At 41.8% G+C, this 26,547-nt stretch overlaps 1 protein-coding gene across 14 annotated transcripts in view; it reads left to right on the top strand.

Moving 5' to 3' along the window:
- kiaa1109 (KIAA1109 ortholog) overlaps positions 1-26,547 on the top strand; it is a 72,215-nt gene that overhangs the window by 34,608 nt on the left and 11,060 nt on the right. For 3 of the 14 annotated variants that reach the window (XM_058615887.1, XM_058615888.1, XM_058615892.1), the window contains 37 exons: positions 464-639; positions 895-1,070; positions 1,385-1,958; positions 3,325-3,523; positions 4,126-4,389; positions 4,503-4,596; positions 5,538-5,588; positions 6,172-6,378; positions 6,932-7,167; positions 7,348-7,592; positions 7,679-7,784; positions 8,500-8,597; positions 9,850-10,035; positions 10,189-10,357; positions 10,737-10,948; positions 11,941-12,024; positions 13,456-13,654; positions 14,129-14,188; positions 14,312-14,538; positions 14,929-15,105; positions 15,682-15,812; positions 16,210-16,333; positions 16,515-16,627; positions 17,217-17,307; positions 17,639-17,698; positions 19,842-20,110; positions 20,296-20,511; positions 20,785-20,965; positions 21,063-21,252; positions 21,595-21,756; positions 22,315-22,454; positions 22,864-23,059; positions 23,553-23,753; positions 24,292-24,468; positions 24,851-24,988; positions 25,647-25,892; positions 26,059-26,212. In XM_058615887.1, coding sequence (XP_058471870.1) covers positions 464-639; positions 895-1,070; positions 1,385-1,958; positions 3,325-3,523; positions 4,126-4,389; positions 4,503-4,596; positions 5,538-5,588; positions 6,172-6,378; positions 6,932-7,167; positions 7,348-7,592; positions 7,679-7,784; positions 8,500-8,597; positions 9,850-10,035; positions 10,189-10,357; positions 10,737-10,948; positions 11,941-12,024; positions 13,456-13,654; positions 14,129-14,188; positions 14,312-14,538; positions 14,929-15,105; positions 15,682-15,812; positions 16,210-16,333; positions 16,515-16,627; positions 17,217-17,307; positions 17,639-17,698; positions 19,842-20,110; positions 20,296-20,511; positions 20,785-20,965; positions 21,063-21,252; positions 21,595-21,756; positions 22,315-22,454; positions 22,864-23,059; positions 23,553-23,753; positions 24,292-24,468; positions 24,851-24,988; positions 25,647-25,892; positions 26,059-26,212 — 6,529 coding nt within the window. The remainder of the gene's footprint in view (positions 1-463; positions 640-894; positions 1,071-1,384; positions 1,959-3,324; positions 3,524-4,125; positions 4,390-4,502; positions 4,597-5,537; positions 5,589-6,171; positions 6,379-6,931; positions 7,168-7,347; positions 7,593-7,678; positions 7,785-8,499; positions 8,598-9,849; positions 10,036-10,188; positions 10,358-10,736; positions 10,949-11,940; positions 12,025-13,455; positions 13,655-14,128; positions 14,189-14,311; positions 14,539-14,928; positions 15,106-15,681; positions 15,813-16,209; positions 16,334-16,514; positions 16,628-17,216; positions 17,308-17,638; positions 17,699-19,841; positions 20,111-20,295; positions 20,512-20,784; positions 20,966-21,062; positions 21,253-21,594; positions 21,757-22,314; positions 22,455-22,863; positions 23,060-23,552; positions 23,754-24,291; positions 24,469-24,850; positions 24,989-25,646; positions 25,893-26,058; positions 26,213-26,547) is intronic. The other 11 variants (XM_058615900.1, XM_058615898.1, XM_058615889.1 and 8 more) reach the window with 10 other exon arrangements.

Below are 26,547 nucleotides of genomic sequence, written 5' to 3'. Positions count from 1 at the left end.
TCCTGATCTATAAGCCATATCACCCAGCCTCACTTAGTTTCCCATTGTTGCACTTTTTGACTGTCTGGACAAATATAAGTGCTAGAACTTGTGGCCTAGAGGATACTCTTTGTCATAATCTACTTAAACAGGTGTCAGTCCTCGACAGCACAGCAGAGCAGGTTCTCCCAAACAAATTATGTGAAAGTGATGATGAGGCGGTTTCACTTTTTTTTTTAAACTGCACAAAAATGGCCATAAAGTTTCTCTTAACACTCCCAGTGATGTCACGGTTCCCACTGGTTTAATTTTCTCTCACACTTTTGTTATGAGGAGCTGGAGCAGTAAAGTGTTCCACCCTACAGCACTCACTGTTACTTACAGTATATTTTAAGGCCTTCTGCTCACACTAGAACTGATCACATACTTTGGTGAGGAACTAGCTGACCTCACAGAAACATGTGTTCCAAACCTCTGCCCTCAGGTGGGACGTGTAACCTGCCCACAATTCCCTCAGCTTCAGACTTTAACACGGTGCTGTCCAGTGACCAGAACACCCTGGACGGGACCCACTCCCAGCACAGCACGAGCCAGGATGACATCGCTGACATTGAGGAGGGCAACCAGTGTCCGGCTGCTGTTCAACTGGCTGATGCTCAGGTAACCGTCAATACATGTGTAGTCATTGTTATTCTTGTTGAATGGCTGAACTTTAGTTATTAGGTAGAGGATTACCTTAATGTCCTCAGTTCACATGTGCAAATGTGTGGTTTTTCTCTGGATGGAAGTGAGAAAATGTGTAAAAAAAGGAACCTATCCACTTCATAGTCAGAGTTGTTGTGTGTATTTTGGTGACTAAAAGAGTGCAACAAGCTGTTTTCATTTCATGCTTTGATGCCCGTCTCCCTCCTGCAGGTTGTTTTCAAACCTTTGCTGAGCTACACAGGCATCCAGGCTCAAGACACCACTCCACTTAGTTACAGGATGTATTTTGGAGAGCACCTGTCTTTTTCTGGTAACCTTGAGTGTCTAAGAGCAGACATCGTAGACTCTGACACCGCCAAGGAGCGCAAAAACAAAAGATCCAAGAGGTAAATCAATCTGAACTTTAACTTTTTTAAACAACATTTCAGTGATTAAATTCTCAGAAGTTCTAATGTTTTTTTGTCTCATCCAAGGTCCAAGAAATTTAATATCACTTCTAAATAAAATTTGTTTTTTGTAGCCATAGAATAAACCTTTTATATGTACTTTTGACATTAGTTAAGTATTTAATAATAAAAATATATATCATTTTAAATAGAATTTTAGTGAAATAATCTGAAAACCTTACACTGACCACCTGACAGTTTACCTCTGGAAGTCCCACAAATAAAATAACGTTATCATTTCTCTCTGTCTCTAGACAAGGCATGGTGAACCTCCCTCCACTGGAGTTCAAGCCAGCGCTGCTGATCGAGACCTTCAGCTTGAACGCGGTGGTGATGGAGAAGTCGACCAGTGCTCCACAGGGCCCCACCGCAGTGCCGCTCTCCTTCCACGACCTCAGCCGCCGCCATTACAACACGTTCCACTGTGATTTCACCACAGCCTGCCAGGCCATCAGCCAGCGTGTGGACATGGCCCTGGTTCGCCTCATCCACCAGTTCAGCACCATGATCGATGACATCAAGGCCACGCAGACTGACATCAAGCTGAGTCGCTACACTGCTGGCTCAGCTTCCCCGACACCCACCTTCAAGGCTCGGCCGTACCGCCACTTCAGGTCGTCAGATTTTAGCCGCAGCTCCAGGGGAAGCCTGAACGGCGGCCGCAGTGCTACTCAGACTCTGAAGAGCAAGAGAGGTGCAGTGGGAGCAGGAGCAGGAGTTTCTGGGGGATTGCCATCAAACGGACCTCCTTCAGGCATGGACACGCTCGGGAGGAGGGAGCCCCGAGGACGCGGCTCCCTCGGACGCTCAGAGCGACGCACCTCCAAGGTAACAATGAAGTTTGTCTCAGACAAACCCAGGCGAGTGAAGCTGGTCATATTCGTACCCTTAGCTACACTGACAGTTCAAGCACAAATAATTGTCGAACCGAACCGAACTGTAATGCTTGGTTTAAATAGAGCTGAAGGTTCCTCGTGTCCTTAGTGAAGGATGGGAATGGGTTGTTGTCGTGTAAGAGAATGACGACTAATGGAGCTCTCGTAAGACGTACTGTTTGAAGACATAATGTCATTAGCACAAGAGATAAAAACCAGACAAGAAAAACAGCCAGTAAATAGACAGACACATTAATAAAAAGAACATTATATGTAGTCATTTGTACTGACTGAATGCTTAAGTTGTCTCGTTTGAAAAGGTCAAGCAATTCACCAGACTCATTAACCACAGCAGGACATTTCCAAATCCAGATGTTGCCTTTACTGCCTCCTCTTATTATTCTACTGCTCGGAACAGCTGCTACCTGCCCAATACAAGGACTTCAGCTTATTTATAGAGTGCATTTAAAATCAAATAAAGCATGGGTATAATTAAATAAAAACTGAGACAGCAGGATGAAAGCAAAATGACAAGAGCAGAGTATAGTTGTAATGAAATCATAACCCGAACAGCATCTCTCAGAGAGCAAATTAGACTGTGGCTTGTCACGTCTTTACCATGACTCTTTCAAGACAAAAAGATTGTGGGTGTTCATTAGTCTGCAGAACTGAACATTAGGACTTCAGACCTTTGGTTTAAGTTAACATCCAGTATTCAATCCCTCACTTTAATTTAGAAGGGAGGAAGACTGCATCGATCTACAGGTTAGCCTTTTATTGCCTGCAACTGCATCTAACCATCTGGTTCTAATAGTGTTTAAAAAGGACTCCAAATATTCCTCAGTGGATTTAGTACTCGTCTTAAACTTTAAATGAGGCTGAAGTGTAAAATCACAACATGATTCCTTCATTTTTCACAAATAAACTCTAGAGGGAGCCTGTAGATTACAAAAGGTTCTGCCTCTCAGAACAGGCAGCGCTCCCTGAAACACAGTGCTGCTCTTTCAGTCTTTTATTCAGGCCACTTAAGGTTAAGGCTTAAGGTTTGTTTTTATGAGGAAAGTTACTTAGTCTGAGCAGTGAGGGACATCAATTTGATTTATTTCAACCATGTATTGTATTCTATATCTATTCCCATACTGTGTGTTTTGCTTGTTTTGTAACAAGGTATGTTTGACGAACCCCCTGTGTGCTGACATAGCCGAGTTCCATTCCTATATACTGAAGCACAGCAGTCATAAACAGTAGAGGGATGAGTAAGAAGTTAGCAAAGCTTGTTTTTTTGTTTCCCAACACATTTTATTGTATCACATGTTCAGGTGTCGAGGAAAGGCTCTCGAGACGTGGCGGACCACATGGCGATCCAGATGGATGACTCTGACTCCATCACAGTGTCGGAGCAGAGTGAGCCGTCAGCAGAATGTTGGCAGAACATGTACAAGCTCCTTAATTTCTACTCTCTCATCTCCGATCCCACTGGCATCCTGGAGAAAAGCTCCCCGGAAAACTGCCTTTCAGGTGAGAGTCAGCTGCACTCAGTCACTCACTTCTTTCTTTTTATTTATTTATTTATTTATTCAAAACTTCCACTTCTATCAGACCTTTTTCACCAATTACTGGTTGCAGATTTAGTGTTGTTTTCTTCCCTCTATGGAAATTTCCTGTGAGTTGCCCTGTAAGCTTTTTCAAAGCTGCTCCCTATATCCTCCATTCTCCTCATTTGTATTTTATTCTTTACTTTCTCCTTCGCTCTTCACCTAAAGTACACATCTTTTTGTAATAACAGTTTGTTTCTTCACGTGACATAATTTATACTTTGATGATCTTTCTTCACGCAGCTCTAAATGCTGCACATTTTGTAAATGCTAAAAATAAACGTTATTCTACACACAGTTAAAACATTATTTATTCTTAGTTTTTAAATTATAATGCAATAGTATTTTCTGATTTGTCAGTTATCTTTGTCCTAATGTTTCATGTTCTTGTACAAAGTTATTGTCCAGCCTTGACTGAAGTGTGTCTAATAAATCAGTAAGACTACTATTAGTGTGTAATGAGTCATGTGCATATCAGTGTCTAATCACATCACTTATAATTCACTACATTTCTAATTGGCACAGAAGGTGGACTTCGGCCCTCGGAGCCTCTGTGCAAAGTGATCTTTGAGAATGAGCAGCAGGAACCCACCACGCCCAACAAACCCCTGAGTTCAGGCGGAAGGCGACGCAGCCTGGTGAACTCCGAGCCACAGCACGTCACGCTCATAGTGTTTGGCATCGGCATGGTGAACCGCACTCATCTGGAGGCTGACATCGGCGGCCTGACCATGGAGGCCGAGCTCAAGAAGATCCATGGAAGTTTCACTCTCAAGGAGAAGATGAAAGGTGAGGAGAAATCAGTGTGGGTGCTAATGGGTTAGTGCTGTTTGTTTTTCTTACTTACTTTCACTCATCCTTGACTGACAGCTGATTTTCTGTTCTTTTTATTGTTCCCACAGATATCCTGCACCAGAAAATGACTGAGACATGTGCGTCAGCTCATATTGGAGGGGTGAACATTGTCCTCCTGGAGGGAATAACGCCCGATATCCAGTACGTATAAATTCTGCTTTGGTTCAGCCAATCAACAATAATAATAAAGAAAATATGCCTTTCATATGTAAAGGAACAGTGTATTTCAGTTTTCCCTTTTTTAAAAGAAAGATTTTGATTCAAACTGGTTACGTATCAAATATGACTAAATAGTTAGGCACTTAGTTTCTAGAGGATTCTCAGTCATACAGAAAAAAAGAGAAAACGAAGGAAAAAACCCACAGAAGCAGAGCTCACTATCTCTCTTTGAAAAGTTGTGAGAAGTGAGAAGTGTGTGCTGTATTTTTAACACGCTCAGGTGTTGAGCGATTTCTTTTTCTAACAGCAATTTGTGTTTTTACTGCAAGCAATTTCCTCAAAACATAAGCACCCTAATCAAGTTACAAGCTTAGTAGTCTTATATTCAGACAGGTTGATGAATCTCCACACTGCTTTTGATTCACTTGTGCTGCTGCTTCAGAAACCTAATCTTATTTCTTTAAAGTAAGCCCCAAACTGTTCCTGTCTGCGTAAATATGAGTATCAAACAACCTGGCACTTAGTAGATGGTGAAATTGACAAACTTTCTGCTATGTGTAAGAATAATACTTCCAGTTAATTCAAATGAGGAGGATGGTGTTTTTAGTTTGGGGCCACAGGCTTCTTCCTGCTCTGCCTACTCTCTAATGCTCCTGTGTTTGACATACTTATCTAGACGCCGTTTACATTATAACTTCAGATACAGTACAACACATCCTTTAAAAGAAGTCCGTTGTCATAAGTGGAGCTTGAGCATCTAAAATAAAATGATAGGTAGCAAAAGCGCTGACCACATGTTGAATTCAGGTTCCTCCTTAGTGTTTGTGCGTTTGTGTGTTTATATTCACACGTGATGTTGTATCAGAACTGTTTCACACCCTTTTCTGCTCTTCTTTCTTTAACTTTTCCAACTACTTGCGTAGGCTGGAGGATTTCCCAACATCTCCCACCAGCACAGCTAAACAAGAGTTTCTGTATGTTATTACATCCCACGTACATGAGTCAATCAAAACCTGAAACTCATTTGTATTGGTCATCTCTCCACCACATGTATTGTCAGTGACATTTTCCATCAGGCTTTTCCTTGTCAAGTGTGTGAATTAAACCACTTTCACTGATTACATAGACTTGAGGGAAAACAGCCCTTCATTTACTTTCCTCATATATTCAATCAATAAAAAAAAGAAAAGTTATTTTACCATGTCTCCATTTTTACATGGAAACTGGTTCATGGTCTTGATTTATACATAACACTGTTCTAGTCTTGATGATCACTCGAATTGCTTTACATTACAGTTGTGCCATTCACCCTGTCACACCATGAAGCCAGGAGCTTAGAGACCAGACATTTCACTGTCACTGTGTCACGTCATTACCTCCATCACTCATTCTACCCAGAAAACTGGATGCTTTTCTGAATTTGCATGAAGCTTCGCTGTTTGATGTCCTCTCAATCTTTCCACCTGAGATGCACGTTCATCCACATGTCTGTGTCAAGAAAATAAAATGTTTATTTTTGTAGTGCTATTGCTCATTGCACTTCATGCTGTGTTTCAGAACTGTGGTCAAATGCAACATCGCCAAGTCCCAGGCGTTGTACAGTGCCCAACGTGGACTGAAGACCAATAATGCCGCTGTCTTCAAAGTGGGAGCCATCATTATCAACATCCCCCAACACCCGGCTACTTTACATGGCATGATGGTCCGCAGCTCCCACCAGCTCTCCAAACAGATCTCTGACCTCATTCGCCAACCCTCCAACATGTATGTCTTCCCCATTTTTCAATCTTTATTCTTAATCTATGCAAAGTCTTCATTCTTAAATACAGCAGCTGATTCATAACATGGAACTCCTCACACTTATTTCCTCGATACGAATGAAGAAATTTCTCAAAGTCAGATGCAGTCGAGCTGCAACCATAGCTCAACTTTTCTGTGCATGGAAACATACTGACTATTGGCTTCATAGTCTGCCTGTGGTGTGTTTCCATGGTGATATCCTGATTTATGTTAATATATTTATGGAGGTTTAGATGTGCTTAGGATATTGAACAACTTCTTATAATTTGATATTCACTGTAATAGAAGCCAATATCTGCCAAGCTCTGCATAACACACACTTAATCACAGCAGCATTATAAAGTTTTTCAGGTAATCGATTGACAACAGTTTGATGAAAATTCTGAGAGATGATACATCCCGCTGAACTATTAGCTAAAAATGTGTTGCTTGTGCTCTACCTTCATACACGGCATCACCGCCTGAGTAGTTAATGAACCGTTGCAGACTTGAGTGATGTTATTTCCTCCCCACACAGTCAGCCTCCCAACAGAGAGGACACCCCCACCCCACAGCCCTCCGACAAAGCGTCCAGCATCAATCAGACCCCCGTAGAGGCCAACGAGTTCCCGCAGCTTCCCGAAGGCCTGGAGAAGAAGCCCATTGTCCTGAAGTTCAGTGCCATGATGGATGGCATCACCATTGGGGCTGCTCTTCTGCCCTCACTGAAGGCTGAATACAAAATGGGTCGAATGAAGAGTCATGGCATGACAGGTGTGTTTGTGAGAATACATGTGGCATTGATTTCCATAAAGAACAGCTTGGAGGTACTCTGTTCTCTGGTTGTCTTTCCCTTTGCCCTTCCGTTCCTGCTAATGTGAAGTCTACAGGCTGGAAGAAAAATCAAAAGTTGATATTTTACGCTGTTTTTTCTTGTACTATTCTTTCCTGTAGGAGCACAAACCAGTTTCACCTTTGAGTTGCCAAACCACAAGCTTTGCTTCCAGTCCAAAGTGTCTCCAGTGGACATGTCTGCCATGCCACCATCAGCCAGCCTCACCCTGCCTCCAGTCACCATGTCAGGAGAGTATATCATGGAGGAGCACGAGAGCCACTCGGACCAGGGCTGGGGACAGGACGACTTCCCTGCCAAGCAAGCAAACTACCTGCAAGGCAACTACCTGCGCTGTGTGGCTGAGGTCAGATGATGCTGATAAGATATACAGTTTATTTTACACATGCATTCCAGATAATCACACACTGACGTGTCCTCTTTGATTTGTAGATTGGTTCATTTGAGCACAACCTGACCACAGACCTGCTCAACCACCTGGTCTTTCTGCAGAAGGTTTTCATGAAGGAGGTCAATGAAGTTATTCAGAAGGTGTCAGGTAGGTCAAGTGATATTACAATAATAATTAATATAAGTTCATTCATTCTCTCTACACCCATCAGGTTTGTGTGTTCTAGCCACATCATTGAATTTCTGAGACAATCAATGTACATTTCGACTCAGTGAGTAAAAGAAAGTGGTTTGCTTGCTTTGCTTTGCCTTCCTGAAAAAGAACATGCCTCCAGCATACACTTTTTACACAGATTTTTCACACGCTTCACAAAACCTACACATATACAGTGTACGCAGTCTCTACAGAACTATATCGTTTTCTTGGTATTGTAAGGTCCCAGGTTTCCTCACGGATCAATAAAGTTAATCTAATCTTAAACGTCTGACTGTTCCCCACAGTATTGTGTAGCCTACAGCTGCTGCTTAAGTCTGAGAGAAATGTCTTTTCCACACAGAACAATACTCAAAGCAGTGGTACAAATCCATTTGTGTTCATGTTTTGTTTAACTCACTTAACCTGGTTGATGTAATTGCCCAACAGAGAGAAAGCTGGGAGAGTTATATGCCATTTTAGGCCAAAGAATAAACAGTTTGGCCTTCAGCTGAGTATGTAGCATTCACATCACATCACATTCACATCAGGGGGAAGTTGTTGAATGTACTGTAATGAGACACCTCATCAGATAACTGCGTAATCCAGCTACATCGTGTCACTGATTACTTTCTTGTGAGGTTTACTTGTTTACTTTCTATTTCCGCAGGAGGAGAACAACCCATTCCACTTTGGAACGAGCATGACACCTCAACTGATGCAGACAAGCCAAAAATCCTGCTCTATTCACTCAGCCTCATGTTCAAGGTATTTCCTTCTTATCCCTTTCAGTAAAGAAACTACAAAACGGCACATCAGTCATAGCAGGGGGTTGCAACCAGGGGGAGGATTTTTGGTCCAGACCTTGTGTTGTTTTGAGCAATAAAACCAGTAGAGAATTTATTATGCAGCCAGGTTTTTACACCCACACCAAGTCTGCCCTCAGTTTCAGACACCAAACTTGGTTTTGGTTCTGAAGTTAAGAACATTATTGATGCTCATGAAGATCACAGATGTGGCCAAAAAATAAAATGTATCAGCAGGAAGTACTGTTGCCCCAAAAAGAGCTAAAAGAAAAAGGGGAGTAGAGATGTGGTGAAAAAACACACTCTAATTTCATCATTATGTCTATAAATAGACTTCACGACTGTACCCTGGAACTAAAAAGAACCAGGAAATTGTCTGTCATTGTTAATACAAATAACAACAATTCACACAACAGAATAACAGACGCCTCATCATCACTCTCTCTTCAGCTGTAATCCCTCACACCATCGTTTTTCACAAATAAAATTATAATGAGACAAGGAATGTGTCACATGTGCCTCCACATGAGACTGCTGTAGTTGACTTGGCACATTTCCACCCTCTAGACTATGCAGTGTGGACACTAATTGTTCAAGACCATAGTCCAGCAACTGCTGCTCTGACACTGTCAGGCTGCTGTAAAGTTATTTTTAATTCCAATTAATCAAATGTACTTAAGGTAGTCAAAGCGTTTCGCTTCATCCAGTCTGTCTTTTTTCCTAGAGTTCAGAAGATTGCAGTTGTTAAAAAGTCTAGTGTCTACAGGACACCTCACTAATAAATCACTGCAGGCCCAAATCAAACTTAAAATTCTTTTACAAACACTATTTTCTTGATGTTTGTCAGTCTGAACTTTGACCACTGCACGTGTATTTCAGAAATGATGTTTCAAACTGGTCAGGGTTGGTAAGACTGAATCCCAGTGCTGCATTTACACAGTTGACCATAAGATGCTGCTCAAGACTCACTGGGACATTCTGACACTGTGCAATCCTGGCTAACATCATATTAAAAATAAATCTTCCTGAATACCTGAGCTCTCCCCAATCTTTAATTACTTATTCTCATTAGTTTTTTTCAATGCGATTTTAAAGAGCAATGTCTTTAACACCACTTTTTACTGTATTTACAGTGGCACGTTGAAGTGCTTTGTGTCTGTAACTTGTTTTCTAAATGTCAGACATTCATTTAGTTTCTGAATTCTTATTCACAGGGAATCCAGATGACGGCAACGACTCCCTCTATGCGAGCTGTGCGCTTTGAGACGGGCCTGATAGAACTGGAGCTCTCCAACAGGATCCAGTGCAAGGCTCAGCCCGGCAGCAGCAGTTACCTCAAACTGTTTGGCAAATGTCAAGTTGACCTCCACCTGGCCCTCGGACAGATCGTCAAACACCAGGTACAGTTTAGCCTCACACTGCTCGAATGAGGGCTAATTCAGGCAGATGCACACACACACACACACACACACACACACACACACACATTCTAAATTTCCTTATCTTTCACTTGGTTGTCACAGATTGCTGACTGTGCTCATTTCACTTCACAGGTGTACGAAGAAGCTGGCTCAGACTTCCACCAGGTGGCATACTTCCGAACTCGGATTGGTCTCCGGAATGCTCTGCAGGAGGAGATCAGTGGCTCCTCAGACAAAGAGGCTGTCCTCATCACGCTCAACAGACCAATTGTTTTTGCCCAACCGGTGGCTTTTGACAGAGGTTCAGTTTATTTCTGTTGACATGATACCCAATATCAAAAGTTAGGATGGAGCTTACGTACATAAGGTATACTGCATGTTTATAGTGAAGACTGTATTCTGAAGACTACAATACCGTTGGTGCTCACTTACTGGATCATATTCTAAAACATTAACTAAATGAATTAGAATATCATTTCATTGAATATAATGCCTTTATTTTCATTGCACAAGAATATGCAATGACATTTGCAGGCTGCATCTGAAACAGTGCCAAGCTTGTGTGGCTGTGGAACAACTGATGTTTTGGCACCGACCGTAATCTGTCAAATATTTGGTTGTTCAAGGATAATGCATGTTAGTAATGTTTGTTTCAACTCTTTCTGTGTGTGTTCCTGCAGCTGTTCTCTTTTGGCTAAATTACAAGGCAGCGTATGATAACTGGAACGAGCAGCGCTTGGCCCTCAACAAGGACATCCACGTGGCCACTAAAGAGGTGGTGGACAAACTACCGGGCATCCAGCAGACCTCAGCTCAGGCCTTCAGCACACTTTTCCTGCAACTGACTGTCGACGACCTGGGCATCTGCCTGCCAATCACCAGCACATCACAGGTACACAGCTACACTGACCTTTGACTGGTGTTTTACCATTGTTCAGTGTTCAGTAGTGAAACCAATATCAAAACCTTACATTTCTATTGATACCGTCATCAGTCCGACACAGTCTTTTACCTTTTTTAAACGAGTAATCCATAAATAAGACATATATGCATTGACCACCTATTTAAAGCCTGCTATTTCTAAAACATGATGCTCCAACTGTGTAACAGTCCTCACATGACAGTGATGGCTAACCTCTATCTTTGCAGCATGTTGCCTGTACCTAGTCAAGCATTTATGTCATATTTGTGGTTTACGGATCATATGGGATATCTGATCCAGTGATTTTGGTCAGTCTTGAACTGATATGATAAAAAGTATCATTTCAGCACATCCCTAATTCTTTAAACATGTAAAGGTCGTGGTTGTCATCCCTTTAAAGCAAGATCTTTTTAAGTCTCATAAATCTTTTTTTTTTGTTCACTTCTTGGTTCTAATCTCATTCCATATGAAGCCAAAAGTCAGAGTCTTAAATAATGCTCTTTTCATCTCCACTGGTACTTTGATGTTCATTTTGCTTTCATCAGTGGCCTTGAGAAGCAAAACTGTCTTCCTGTTCTTTGTCCCAAAAAAAAGAAAAGACAAGTCTTCTGTTATGAGCTGTAATATCAGTGTTTTCCCTACCAAAGGCTGGCCTCCAAACACACTACTCTGCTACACAACACTTTGTTGCTCCCTCTGTTTGCAACAATTTAACCTTTTGATGCAAAGAAAACAAACAGCTTCTTTGTTTCATGATTAATTCCTCCACTCACTCTCCACTGCTGTAGCCTCTGCCATGTTTTGGCACAGATTCCAGAGCAGTAATGTAAAAAAAACACAAAAACCTACACGCTAATAAAAAATGACTTGGGGGAAACACTGAATATTAATGAATTGTTATACTTGCAGTTTGTCCATAGAGACGAAATATACCAGCTGTTATGTCACACTTATTTCCATAGAGAGGACAAGCACCAGCTACGGAGGGCACCAACTCTGAAGCTGGGGCCAGCACATCAGTAGGCCGCCATAAAAATGCAAGAAAAGTAACCTGCAGTTTCTTTCATTTGTTGTGATTGGCTTGTTGTGGTGCAATGACTTACTTGTGATCCATGCAGTGAATACACTGCAATACAAATGCTCTTCTGTCGAAAATAGCAGGTCATGCTTCTTTGTATTAATCAGTTTTCCTCCACAAGCTGGCTTAACAACATAAAGCTTGAGCTGTTATCTGAGGTGTTTGGGATGTGTAGATACTAAAATGGTGTTTTGTTCATTGGTGTACAGAGTGTTGATTATTTTTGCAGGCTAATGTTTCAAGGACTGTCGTACAAATCTGTAAAATGTTGGGGGGGTGTTCACATGCAGCGTCTCTTGCGCTCACAGATATATTATTTTTGATTGATTGAGCCGTGGATCAAACTCACACTTGCAACGTGCCTGCTTTTCTGGGAGCATCTGTGTCACAACAAGATGAAAATATCATGCAATGCATCTTTTGATTCATCCGGCCAAAAAACTAAGACAAACTGGTCTTTGTCCACTCTGGGTGGGGCTGAGAGAAAAGCGGCACTTGTAATCCATTGTCTTTGTTTTGATCATTTTTGTTCTTTGTTTAATGTTGTCATTAATGCCAGGATCAGATTACACAACGTCAGGCCAATTTTCAAGCAATCTGGTCGTGACTGATACATTTCCAGTGTCGGTCCCGGACGTGTAACTTTGGTAGCCATGATTGACAACTCCTTGTCCCGCCTCCTCGATAAACTTGCACAGTGTAGCGAATGATGATTGGTCGGGGTCATAGACACGGCAAGAATCTGTGGCACTGTGATTGATAATCTGACATGGTTACCGTCATAAAAGACAAAAATATCGTGTAATCTGATCCCGGCTTAATTTTGCAGACGTGAGAGAAGGGCAACCTTAACCCAGCGCCTGTGGCTTCATCAATGTGGTTTCCATGCATTTTTGGACACTGCATGCGAGTTGTCCCTTATGTATAGATGAAGAAAACAAAGACAGGGGATTTGAGAATGATCTGGAAATTCCAGTAAAAGTGTGGTCTGACTGTGACTGCTGTGAAGTCACTTCCTGTCCTGACATCATGATCAGACTGCTGTTTTAGGACCAGTCCCTTGTATTTATTAAGACATTCAGGTGATATGAACAAATCACTTTGAGTGCTGCACAAAAACACAATCTAACAAACTTAAAAGGTTGGTAACATTTCACCTGTTCATTCATTTACAGTCCAGTCTGATTAGTAGTCGGTTGCATGTTTTGCAGAAAGCATGTAATGACGACGATGATTAACCCAAAAATGTATTTGTTTGATAAGGTGGTGATACAGTAACGCAGATTGAAATGTTACCAACTCCTCTTGATAACTGCCTTTTCTAAACACATGGAAGTGGGTTCTTTGTTTTTGTATGCGCCTCAGGCCTGTGTAATCCCTCTCACTGCTCCTTCACCAGGCCAATCACAGCATAGACTTTGACACCGGCTCAGCTCTGGTCCTCACCATTGAGAGCACGCTGATCACAGCCTGCTCCTCTGAGTCGCTGGTGAGCAAAGGTCACTTCAAGAACTTCTGCATCCGCTTCGCTGAGGGCTTCGAGACGACCTGGGACGACTGGAAGCCTGAAATCCGAGGGGATTTGGTCATGAATGCATGTGAGTGGTGAATTATATTACATTTGAAATGTGTCACATAGATGGTTAGAGCTGCAGTGCATAACTGGTGGTGATTTACATTTACATACACATTTTTATGTGATTATTTTGCCTCTTAATACTGTAAACAAGCTCTGTTAAGACACATGATCACACCTAACTGAGGGGGTGTTTGTGCAGGGGTGGGTACAAGAAGTCTTCACATGAGACATGAGAACAAAACACTGCTATACTGATGGGCTTGATCTGCATTGTGTGAACTACTTTGACAGTGGTTTGAATGGATCAGACAGGGAAATCTTTCTCCTCTTCTTCTAGACGGGCTTGTTATAGTGTGATTGATAACCTGGCTTCAGTCGGTAGAAACTGCACTCATGTGTTTTCCATTGATGCAGCTTTTCAGAAATCTTGAGTGTCTGGTTTGTGTTTGTGTTTGTGTTTGTGTTTGTGTTTGTGTTTGTGGTGTGTACACAGGTGTAGTCCCTGATGGTACATATGAAGTGTGCTCCAGGACTACAGGGCAAGCCTCCGCAGGCAAGTTTCTTTCAACTAAGCCACACTACATGAAATATGGATCATCCCCTCAAGTGGCACAATAAGCACAATCACCTTCATCCACCTCCTCTGCTGTTCTCTCTTTCCTCTTCCTCAAAACAGAGAGCAGTAGTGCCGGCACCTGGACTCTCAATGTGCTTTGGAAAATGTGTGGCATTGACGTCCACATGGATCCCAACATCGGCAAACGCCTCAACGCTCTTGGCAACACGCTGACGTCACTGACGGGCGAGGAGGACGTAGACGATATCGCCGACCTCAACTCTGTCAACATGGAGGACCTTTCAGACGAAGACGAGGCCGACACCATGTCACCCACCATCCACATGGTCAGTTAATCACAGATGATTTATTTTGCTGCACTGTTGCACTCAGAGCACTGGAATACGATGAGAAAATATCTTGGCACAGGAGATGATGTCTGACTGCGTTGTATTAGTTCTTTTTCTCAGATAAAATGTTGAATAATGAGCTGCAGAGGTCCTTGTAGGCAGATTTGTAACCTCTGGACAGAACCAGATAAAGAGTTTTCACATTTGTATTCTTGAACTACACTAAATATTTACTGAATAGACATTGCAATGGTGTTGTTTTTGTCAACTAATCCCCAGCAAGAAAGCAAACATTTCAACACATCTGAAGAGAACCCAACCTGGCTTACCTTAAAGCTTCGCAGGGTAAAGTCGTTTCCATCCATGTGTCACTGCCATTGTTTACAGAGTCCAGAGTGCCAGTTCAGCCCTCGGCTGACCTTAAAGAAGCGCCTGGTAAACCACATCCTGGGCCTCAGCCCCAGGCCTCAGAGTGTGTCTGTCCCACCCGACTGCTCAAACTGCCCCTCGCCTGGCCTCCGAGCGGGCAGTGCCAGAGCCCAAAGACCGGTCTCCTGGGCCTGTGTATGTAGCCACACGCAGCGTGAAACTTTCCTCTGGGCTCACAAAATCAATGCAGGTCGCATTTAATCACCTGCCATTAACACATCAAGGCTGTGGATTCTGAAATGCTAAGCAACGCTTTATAAAACAGATATATAAATACTGTATTTATATAAAAGTATAAAACATGGTAATATAATAGGTAATGGTGTTGCTTAGCTTTTGTTTTCACTGCTCTCCTTATTAAGCTTCAGTCATGGGTGAAAACAAAACAATTCGTTTTACACGATTCCTGTGGTAATATGTTTTTTAATTTGTTTTTTTTTTCCTCTTTCATTTCGAGTAAAATGGTGGTGGTGGTGGTGATGGTGGCGTTTCATGTTTTTATCTGCTGTGGTGTGTGATTGAACTCCAAATACAAAATCATAACAATAACACTAATCTTAAATCACAGGTTTGGGAATGATGTTTCACTTATAGCAGCTTCCTGGTGAAAATCTTCAAAATGAAATGGTTCAGGGGTTTGATTGGCAGGTTTGTCTCGATTCCCCATTCGATAAATGTGTTTTGGTCTGTATCATTGCTCTGACACAACAGGAGACCATTGACCCCAGAAGGCAAGTCTTGATGGGGAACCAGGTGATTGATGCCAGAGGGAGGAAATTCACCAAGAGGGTGGTGGACATCAGAGAGCTGAACGAGCAGGCCAAGGTCATCGATGACCTCAAGTAAGATTTATTTTGTACACTCACACTCACCATGTTGGCTGTTCCTGTTCAGACCTGGTATTCACATCTGTCCTCTGTGATCAGATTGCATGTGAATTGCCCGTTTAGTTCAGACAGGAGAACCTTGAGAGAATCAAAGCTCTAATTACACTGCTGTAACATAAAAGAAAAGATTTTTGTAAAATTCAGTGTTGATTATGATGCAAATGATTGCCCGAGTGCTAATGAGTAAAAACTGGATTCAGTATTGCGTCCACATGTGTCCTGATATCTAAGCATGAATTAAAAACAGACTGTTATCTGCATGTGTTTGGATCTCTCAGGACAAATGTTAACAGCAGGTCTGAACAGCTGTAAAGTACTGTGTATTGAGCCAATGTTCTTTTCATGACTGCAGGAAGTTGGGGGCCAGTGAAGGCACCATCAACCAGGAGATCCAGCGCTATCAGCAGCTGGAGTCAGTCGCCGTCAACGACATCAGAAGAGATGTGAGAAAGAAACTGCGTCGCTCCAGCATGAGGGTAAATGCTCCGTTTTCCATCTCCAGTTAATGAAGGACAATATTTGCCACAGTAGTTTGAGCACTGTCATATTCACAAATAATGACAAAATGTGGCACCTGTGTGTAGATATTTTTTTAATGGGGCCTGTTGTGTGTGTGTGTGTGTGTGTGTGTGTGTGTGTGTGTGTGTTCATCTCTAGGCGGCCTCTCTAAAGGATAAGTGGGGTCTTGGCTACAAACCAAGCTATAACCGCTCTAAAAGCATCTCGGCACCCACCGGCAGGCCACCTCTTAAAAGGATGGACAGACAAAGGTAACAAATGTAATCAAACACACCATCAAGGGAACTTGATCGAGCATTTACTGTAAACAACCATGAGCGAGTGACCTCTGTGTCAGACCACTGCAACACATTTCCCATTAACCCTCTGTCAAGTAATGAATTAGAATAAGAGAGGAATTATGCATAGAATTATGCAGATATTCATACAATAACTGTAAAATAAAACAAACAATAAACAAGTGGAAATAAATATTACAAATAACAAGATCAAATGTGGTATTGCCGGCACAAAAAGGATATTTTAAGACTGTGGAAGAATGATGATTTGATGTCCATATGCAGCAAGAGCTGAAAACTCTTGCTGCATATGGAGAGGATCCAGCTCAGTGTTTCTCCTAGCGCTGCAGTTTTTATAAAATGTGGCATACTTTATATCTCATCTGTTGAGCGTTGGCAAAAGTGTGTGTATTTAATATATGTGAGTATAAAGAGGTAGAGATAAATCTGTGTATGTACTGTATGAAACCTCTTTTGGCCACAGTGGCCACAGTTTACTGTATATTCTGCGTGACTTCCTTAAAATGAAATATGTGTGCATGTCATTTCCATGTCTCTGTAGTTCCAGATTGGGGGATGTGGATGATTTACCAGATGTCCGTGTGGTTGCTTCTTCTCCTGGACCCCGGGTCACCTTCAACATCCAGGACACGGTAAGCTTACATGTCTAACATGTGCACATGTCATTATTTACAGATTTAATTACAGGCTTTCTGATATTGTGATTCATTTGCTGCAATTATACGTTGATAGTTTGAGTATTATCATCTCATCTCGCATCATCTCAGTTTGTCGCTGTAATTGAAGGCCATGCTGCATCATTGTATTGTGTCTTCCACATGTATGTTATCATTTGATCATCAGTTTTACAGTCGACTTAAGAAGCAGCTCAAAGGGAGAGGCCGACGTTGTGCTTTGAGGATTTTTGTCTATCCTTTTTTTTGGATGAGCTAATTTTTAACAAATCCTTCTATTCAATTGAAGCTAAATAATCAAGCCCTGGACTCTGCACATGCACCTCTCAGTCCAGGAGAGATATTCAAGGTATACGGTTAAAAAAAACCTCTAATTCTACAAATTAAAACACCTAACCAACACCAACAAATAATACGTCTGTTTCCCTTTTCTCCTCTGTGATTACCTTGGCTGCGCTGATAGGATTTTGTTATGCAAATCAAACAGGATGATGAAGGACCAGCCTCCGCTATATAGACTGTGTGCTAATTAGCATAATAACATACTGTTATCCTGAACTCTGTGTCCCTAGTTACATCAGGATTTGTTCCCAGTGCACAAAGCTCACCTACACTTATTTTCAACTGCGGTATTAAATTACAAATAAAGTTTCACACTCTTTATTTCTATGTTTCTGATTAAAAAAGACGTTTGAGCTAGCGGCTTATCCCTGGAATATTTGGATAACATAAACACAAGCATACTTTCAGAAATATGCTTGTTGTTGATATTTGTAAGGCTGCTTAATGAACTGCGGAGCGGAAAATACTCATCCTGTTTTGAAACTGCAAGAAATCCAAATCGGCTTTTCTCTAACTTTAATACATGGAATGATTTCTAACAGCTCAGCATGGACCACCTCTAAACCTGCAGTCTTACTGAAAACATGAGGCTCATACTATGACTATTATTGCTGCGATTGTAAATCCATTGATTCAGCTTTAAATGTATTATGTCACTTTGAAATACAATCATTTTCATAAACCAGTTCCTTTCACCACACCTACATATCTTATCTCCTCTTTGAAGATCTGAAAACTTAAAACACATTTGTTGCACATATTGTAGATAAAGATGTTGCAACATAATTTGGGACGTATTCTCATTGATTAGAACCATTCTCAGACGTGTTCAATTTGAATCTAAAGCCAGCAATCAGTTTGTTTATCTTTCCTTTTGCTTGTAGCAAAGAGACATGTAGGAAAAAGACTAATCAGGAGAAACAGCTAATGTCTGAAGGTAATAAAGTGTACACCCTATTACTTACATATACAAAACTGAACTTGATTACATATTCATATACATGTGTATATATATGTATATAAGTACACTGCACAGAGACCACAAGCCTCACAAGTCACTACAGTCTACTGTGCAGCAGCAGTCCTGTTGTATGTGGACGTTCAATGATCAAATACAACATCACTTCTTTACATACTGATACATTCTTCCCCAAACTAGTACAATTAACACAGGGCCACAGAAATCAGACATAAACAAATATTGTTCCTATGAATAATCATAATAATGTATTTAAGACACGCCTAAAACTCAAACATATGTGGAAAATATGTTCAATTTTAAAAGTGATTAAATGAAACCATACCATTAGCTACTGTATCATAGTAAAATAACCCTTTTCCAATTGCCTGGTATAAACAATCAAAACCTTTTGACTTTTTTCAGTCATTCTTCAACATTTACAATCCCAGACTGAGTCTCTGCCTGGTAATGGCTGCATGACTGAGTTTGCTTCTCTCTGTGATCATTTTCACCTTAAACATCCACTCACTTCCTTTGGTCACTGACTTCGTAACAAACTTGTGATTAGATTGAGAATATATCTGTTGTTTTCTAAATGTAAGAACACACAGAATAACCCAATAAATCCTCATCCTGTGAAGCTGAATCTCAGACTGGTCACGAGTCAGTTCTAGTCTCAGATGCTGTTTGCCTGTGTCACACATTTTCACCCTTCACACGTTTATCAGTTTCCAGCTACTGCAGCTGGACTCTGTCAGTGACTTTCTTGGGTATCTGTTCTTACTTCTGACAACCAAGCCTTATCTCCTACTGTCTCTGAGGAGAGATGAGCTGTCTCCTTGCTGACTCTCTTGGGCATTTCTTCATGGTTATCCTCTTGAAAGTGTTTTCCCTTTACATCTGTGGGTTTTGCCGTGTCTCTGCCATCTTCTTGTTTGTCATACTGGTTCATAATGGTTGTGTTTTGTAACTGTACTACATGGCAACAAATGAAGAAAAGAGTCATTTGTTACCAACATAGTCCAATTAACAGAACACTTCCTTCTTCCGAGTTATGAGCCTTTGATTGCTTTCCTATTCACGAGTCATCAGCCACATCAGCAAAATGAGTTGGCTGATTTCTCTTGAACAGGATAAGCTTCATAAACTGTCTCTTTGTGTGAGTCTGACATTCTGCACTTCTCTGAAGTTTCCTGAGGAGACACAGGCGGACCTGTTGTCAGCCTACACTGACGACCCATCTCATCCTCATCATCAATTTCATCCTCATTCTCCATCCGTTGTTGAGGGCCAACACTCAGATTTCAGTGCTCCTTGCACCCCTGCTGTCTTCTCACCCGCACTTCCCTTCCAGCCCGATGACATGAGGCGCGATGACTTGTCCTCGTCTTCCTCTGAAGACTCAGAGAAGGAGGATGACTTTGAACGCGAGAGACCACTGAGCTACAGAAGGCCTTTGTGAGTCATCTCGTTGTTTGTTTCTGTCCACTCAAGCATTCCTGTGATTCCTGTGTTTGATGGAAGAAAGCACTATGAGACTTTTGCCTTCTGTTATGTTTTTATGACTTGTGCTTTCAACTGTAAATAAAGTCTTTGGGTTTACAGAAAACCACCAAAATATTCTTCTAACTGTTTGTTTGCAGCCAAATGTCTCACAAAAAGCCCTCAGGCTTCTCTGCTGTGAGTCAGCTGTTCAGTGAGCGCTGGCCAAGCACACCTGCCAGCCGCAGCTTCAGTGGCCCCGGCACTGAAAGAAACATCGACTTTGAGTTGGACATCCGTGTGGAGATCGACAGTGGGAAGTGTGTCCTTCACCCCACTACTCAGCAACCTGAGCATGAGGACATTTCTTTAAGGAGGTACAGTGTCATTCATGTGATTCTTGCTCCAAACCACAGCATTTCATCTAAAGGTTTTAAAATCTAATTGCAGACTGTAGATTTTAACTATAAATTTAAACGTCATATCATGAAATTCACTGGAAAAATTTACCAGATAGTTTTATCCCTGAAACAGCAATGATGACTTGTCTTCAGTTGATTTTCTATAGGTAAACAAACAGAATAAGGCATTCAGTAACACACCTGACCTCATATAAAAAAAGACTCTTCTTCTCCCGGTGGGCTTTGCAGGAGCTGTGAGCGCAGCCTCAAGAGTCTCGATCAGGAATCTCCCCCCAAGAAGAAGAAGCTGCAGCCCACCTACACCTCCACCACTCATCTCTTAGCTGGGAAGAAGTGTCCCTTCTCTCTGCAGACCAAATCTAATGACATGGAAACCACAGTCTTCTACATTCCAGGAGTAGATGTTAAGGTCAGCCTCTGCCTCAGCTTCCAAACTGTCTACATTGTTTTGTCTGTTTGTACTGTTTGTTTATTTGTTTGTGTTTGGATTGTTTTCCTCATTCTAGTTGCACTATAACTCCAAGACCCTGAAGACAGAGTCTCCCAATGCCTCGCGTGGATCGTCGCTCCCCCGCACGCTCTCCAAAGAGTCGAAGCTGTATGGTATGAAAGATAGTGGCCCTCCCAATCCTCCCAATGCTGTCCAAAGCAAGACTAACTCGCTCCTACCTCCCCCACCCCCACCTATTCCATCAGGTACTGAGCATTCCCTCATTTTTAATTGCATGCTCTAGCACCTTTCCGCAATCACCCAAACTTACAGAGCCATGAAGCTCTGATGATTTTCATCCACACATGCTCCCACCGAATCAAATGCATGTGATTTCATCCTTAAAGGCATGAATCCAGAGGGCACCTTTGATCAAATAGGTTCATGCATATTGATGTGCACCATAGAGGGGGGAGAACACTGACTAAAACTGACAGAAACTACTATTCATGTATTCATCCATTTAATTTCCTGAAGTGAACTTCCACAAGTGTTGCAGCCATTCAGCCCAGACTATGTGACTTTGACTCTGTGATGTGTCTCTGCAGCCAAAGGTAAGGGCAGCGGAGGGGTAAAGACAGCCAAGCTGTATGCCTGGGTGGCACTACAGACTCTGCCTGAGGAAATGGTCATCAGCCCCTGTCTGCTGGACTTCCTGGAAAAAGCACTGGAGACCATTCCTATCACTCCTGTGGAGAGGAGCTATGCAGGTGGGTTTGTTAAAGAACTAAATATCCACAAATGTGTTGTCAGATCTCATCGGCGTCACTCAGCCAATAAGCAGGCAGCATGCTGTTTGACTCAGATCTAACAGTACTTGTGACTGGCTGTCTGGAGCTTATTTCTGAGATAAGGAGAGGGAGATGGTGCTGAACACGTTTGTGAGTGTGTCTGTCGTGTGCTTTTGCGAAGCTGGTGTTTGTTTAATGAGTGAAGAATACATTTAATCAAGCACAGAAAATTGTTCTGCAAGAAAATAATGGGGAATCAAAGACTTTTACTGTAATGTGTGACGGAATTTGGATTATTAAGTATAATCCAGGAATTGATAATGAAATCAATATAAAGAAATATAAAATAAACAGCCCACATTTTACCTGAAATGTAAGGTTTTTGGATCATATTGCATTTCACATTTGCCTTGTTTCGATATCTAATAATAATAATAATAATACGAATATAACTAATTAATACTAAAACTAACAAACTAATAATAATTATTAAGCTCATACGTAGTCTTTACCCCTGTACTTGTGTTCCCCAATCAGCTGTAGCCTCCCAGGAAGAGGACATGGGTCAGTTTGATGCAGTGGAGCAGCTGGAGGAATCCACCACCTCCCTGGTTTCCTCATCTACATCAGCCTACTCCTCCTTCCCTGTGGACGTGGTTGTCTATGTCAGAGTCCAGGTATCAACAACTTAACTGCTCTATTGGAAGTGTACTTGATACTTTGGTTATGGAGCCTATTATCTAAAGAAGAAGCAGGAGCAGAAGCAGGAGGAAAAAGCAGAGTGAATGTTATAGTGTAAGAGTGGAAAGAGTCATGAGCGTGTGTAGGGCTGCAGCCATTAATCATCAATAAATCAATAATTTTCAGCACTAATTGACATATGTTTACATCCTTTCTGGAAAGCTAAAGCCACTGTAGTGGATCTGTTAATTGTCACAAGAAGAGAAACCAAGTAAACATGTTGCCGTCTATTTTTGTGAGATACTACTAGAGCCTCCGTTCCAGCTGTAACTGTGAAATACAACTTGAATGGAAGCTGCTATTTTTCCCCCAGCATTTCTGATTCTCTTTGATTTATGTTTCCAGCCGTCTCAGATCCGTTTCAGCTGCCTGCCCATGTCCAGGGTGGAATGTATGCTTAAACTGCCTTCTTTAGACCTCGTCTTCTCCTCTAACCGTGGTGAACTGGAGACTCCACCATTAGCCCACCCCAATGAAGGTTCACAGCCGCCTTCCTCCACCCCACCGGGGCAGCATGTCCCCAAAATTCCACCCAGCAAAGGTTTGAAAATGACTTTTTTTGTCAGAATAATGGTGCTGTAATGTTTGCAGGGATCTGTGAAGAATGAAACTTTTTTAAAGTCAAACTCTTTCAGCCTGTCTCACACTGTGAGCATATCTATTAGCAGTCACTTTAAGCCATGTCTGGCCCAAGTTTGATTTAATGTCACTTCTTCTTTCTGCTGCATTCATTACTTTGCTGCTTCTCTGGTCTTTTTTATTTATTTAACTGAGTCAAATGAACAATAAATGTACAGTTTGTTCTAAAGCCAAAAGAGAGCTGTCTACATATAATTATTATTACACAAAGCCATTAATATGAATGAGCAAACAAAGTGCAGCAGAGAGTACATTTACATATGTGCTCTTTCTCCTCTATTATGAAAATGTGATGTCAGAACTATAAACTTTGATGCAGGTCTTACTCTTAATTCTCACCTTTGTGTGAATGCTCATTCTTACCACCTCCTTTCTCTCCTCTCGCTTCCTTCCAGCGTCTCCATTGCTGGGGAGCCCTCTGGGCAGGAGCCGCCACAGCAGCAGCCAGTCCGACCTCACCGGTCCCCCAACTAACTCCTCGGGCCTCAGCTTTACTGCCTGCATGTCTGACTTCTCCCTCTTCGTCTTTCACCCCTATGGTGCCGGAAAGCAGAAGTCTGCAGTCACAGGGTTGCCCCCAGGCCCCGGGCCCTTAGGTATGACATGAGGGAAAACCTCCTCTAATGTTCTCATGTGCTAATGAAACACTTAAAGCTGACTTTAATGTGATGTTATTATTCTGCCTCTGTTTGTAACAGGAATGATTATAACATTATTTGTATGTTGCCCCCACTCAACAAGACCTGTGTGTGTGTGTGTGTGTGTGTGAGTCATAATCCAACCTGCAGTCATGTCACTTCCCCAGTGTAATTATGCTGTTGCCTCCGTCTCTCTTGATATAAAACAAATCACTTAAACACTGCTCTACTGAGAAATATGGAGAGCAGTTTGCAGCTGATTGGCTTGATCAGCATTGTGTGAATTCATTTGAAAATGGTTTGAATGTAACAAACATGTGTTTACGTTTGAAAGTGATGTTCTACAGTTTGAAGCACTTTAATCAGTTCAATAATAGGACTGATAAATGATGACCCAGTTTCCCCTCAGGCTAATGATGTACAATACTACCTCGCTCCATTACAGTGTATGAATATCATTTTAAAGTCATCATAATTATTCCTCCTTTTCCCAAAGGTACAGTTGATGAGGAGCCGTCCTCTGTAACCGGCAGAAAAGACTCTCTGAGTATCAACCTGGAGTTTGTGAAGGTCAGCTTATCCAGGATGAGGCGATCCGGAGGCCCCACGTTCATAGAAAACTTCATTCCTGCCAAAGGCGGCAAAATAGACACCACCCTTATCAACATCTCAGGTATGGAGAGACTTAAATCCTCAGGTTAACATGGCCTCATTCTGACCGTTTTGAATGGGATCTGTTTGTTAAAAAATGTACACTTGATAAACTCACTGTAAAAACTGTGTTTGTGTCTGCTGATTATGAATTCATCTTAATGTACATAAAACATGATATCAGCTGCTCGCTTGTAAGATAGTAACACTTGTGTAATGCAGTGACTGACGGAGCTAATGTTAGTGTCATTGTGTAAGCACAGAGAAGATATTTGATAACAAAAATGAACCATTTCAATCTCAAGGTTTAAAAGTCATTATCTGATGCTCTTCTCTTTGTTTGGAGCCTGTGTCTTCTTACAGGATTGTCTTATATGTGAACAAATGTCATTTTCTCCTCCTAGCTGTGTGTGATATTGGCTCGGCTTCCTTCAAGTACGACATGAGACGACTGAGTGAGATCCTGGCCTTCCCCAGAGCCTGGTACCGGCGAAGTATTGCCAGACGCCTTTTCCTTGGAGACCAGACAATCAACCTGCCAGGTGATGCTTTGACTACTCTGTGTTGGATGAGATCTTTATGTTAATACTAGCTCCTTTAATACGGTCAGTCTATTAAAGGATTACTACATTAATTGCCATTTATTTTTCAAGTATTTGGTTTAAGTGATATTTTTTCTTGATTCTGACATTTTATGGACCAAACAAAGAAATGATTAAATTGGGAGGTTAAAGTAAAATGAAAATGTTTTACATAGTTTATACTCCTCTGTCTTATAGACAATACTCTCTGAAGGTGTGCCAAGAAAAGCAGCAAAAACCTTTTAACAGAAAAAGCCATCTTTTGCTTCATCTTAGCTTTTATGTGACATCCAGCACAATGAACACGTCGCCTTTCTATGCTTTTGACAGCATTCCCTTTTCCTTCATTGTTAGTCTCTGCTTTCTGTCTGTTCATTGTTGACTTTTGTATGAAAGTAGAGCTGAACTGAGAGAAGTCAGATAGCTGAGAATGAGAAAAGAATAAAAGTTGGTGTTAGCAGAAATATGCAAGTCAATTCATGTCGACTATTCTCTGCTGGTTTAGCTCATGTTAAATTTTAATGTCCAATCATGCTGACATTTCCTCCCACTGCTCCCTGTTGACATTTCCACAGCTGTCCTTTACTGACACCTACTCTCAACCTTTACCTTTCTTCAGCCTCTGGCCCCGCCACACCCGACTCCGCCGAGAACGTCACCCAGCATCTGTCCCCGGAGTCCAGCCGCAAAGCTTACTGGAGGACGTGGGACGGCAGCACTGGGACGCAGCATATCCCCCAGTCCCCCAACGTCTTTTCAGATCATTCCAGTGGAATCAACATGTCCCCAGGCGGCCTGGGCCACCTCAAGTCCCCCGCTCCTGGTCGCACACGAAGCGTGTCTGATTCCTCCGCTCCCAGGAGAGGTGATTACCAACACTCGAAACACTTGAAAATGCAGAATATGATGTGCTGTAAAGTCAGAGTGAGTTTTAATGCAGAAGCACAATTCAGACGTGAAGTCAGTGAAAATGGAAATGTTTGAATGCTCTCAGCCTCCAAGTCTCTAATCTGTATTCACGTTCCCTTTAGATTCTGTGACAAAAACATCCACTCCGTCCTTCAGTAAAAACGGTAAAGCAGCAGGCCAACAGGGGGCGCCGTGGGAGACATTGGTGGTATTTGCCATCAACTTGAAACAACTCACTGTCCAAATGAACATGAGCAACGTGATGGGAAACAACACGTGAGTATGAGCCCGTGTGAATTGTGTTTTATCGCTGTGATTCAGAGAAGACGAGTCGTTAAACTGAGCTCAGAGACTAAATACAGCAGTAGAGTGGCTTCTTCATTTATCTTTTGGTAAGTGACTCATGAGTAATATTCCCAACAAACTATTTGTTTATTTGTATTTAATTTAAATTATATTAATATTATTGATATTCAAGAGAAACTATTCAACTATTTCTCTCAGCTTCACACAAATAATAATAAACTGTTTCTCTACAAGTTAGGAAGATTCCATTACTGCAGTCCAGAGACAATTTACAACATATTTGTATTATTTAAATAAGTACTTGC

Source organism: Solea solea, chromosome 18 (assembly GCF_958295425.1).
Source record: "Solea solea chromosome 18, fSolSol10.1, whole genome shotgun sequence".
Taxonomy (NCBI): Eukaryota; Metazoa; Chordata; class Actinopteri; order Pleuronectiformes; family Soleidae; genus Solea; species Solea solea.
Note: the sequence above shows the minus strand (reverse complement) of the source record. Positions and strands in the feature narration are given on the sequence as shown.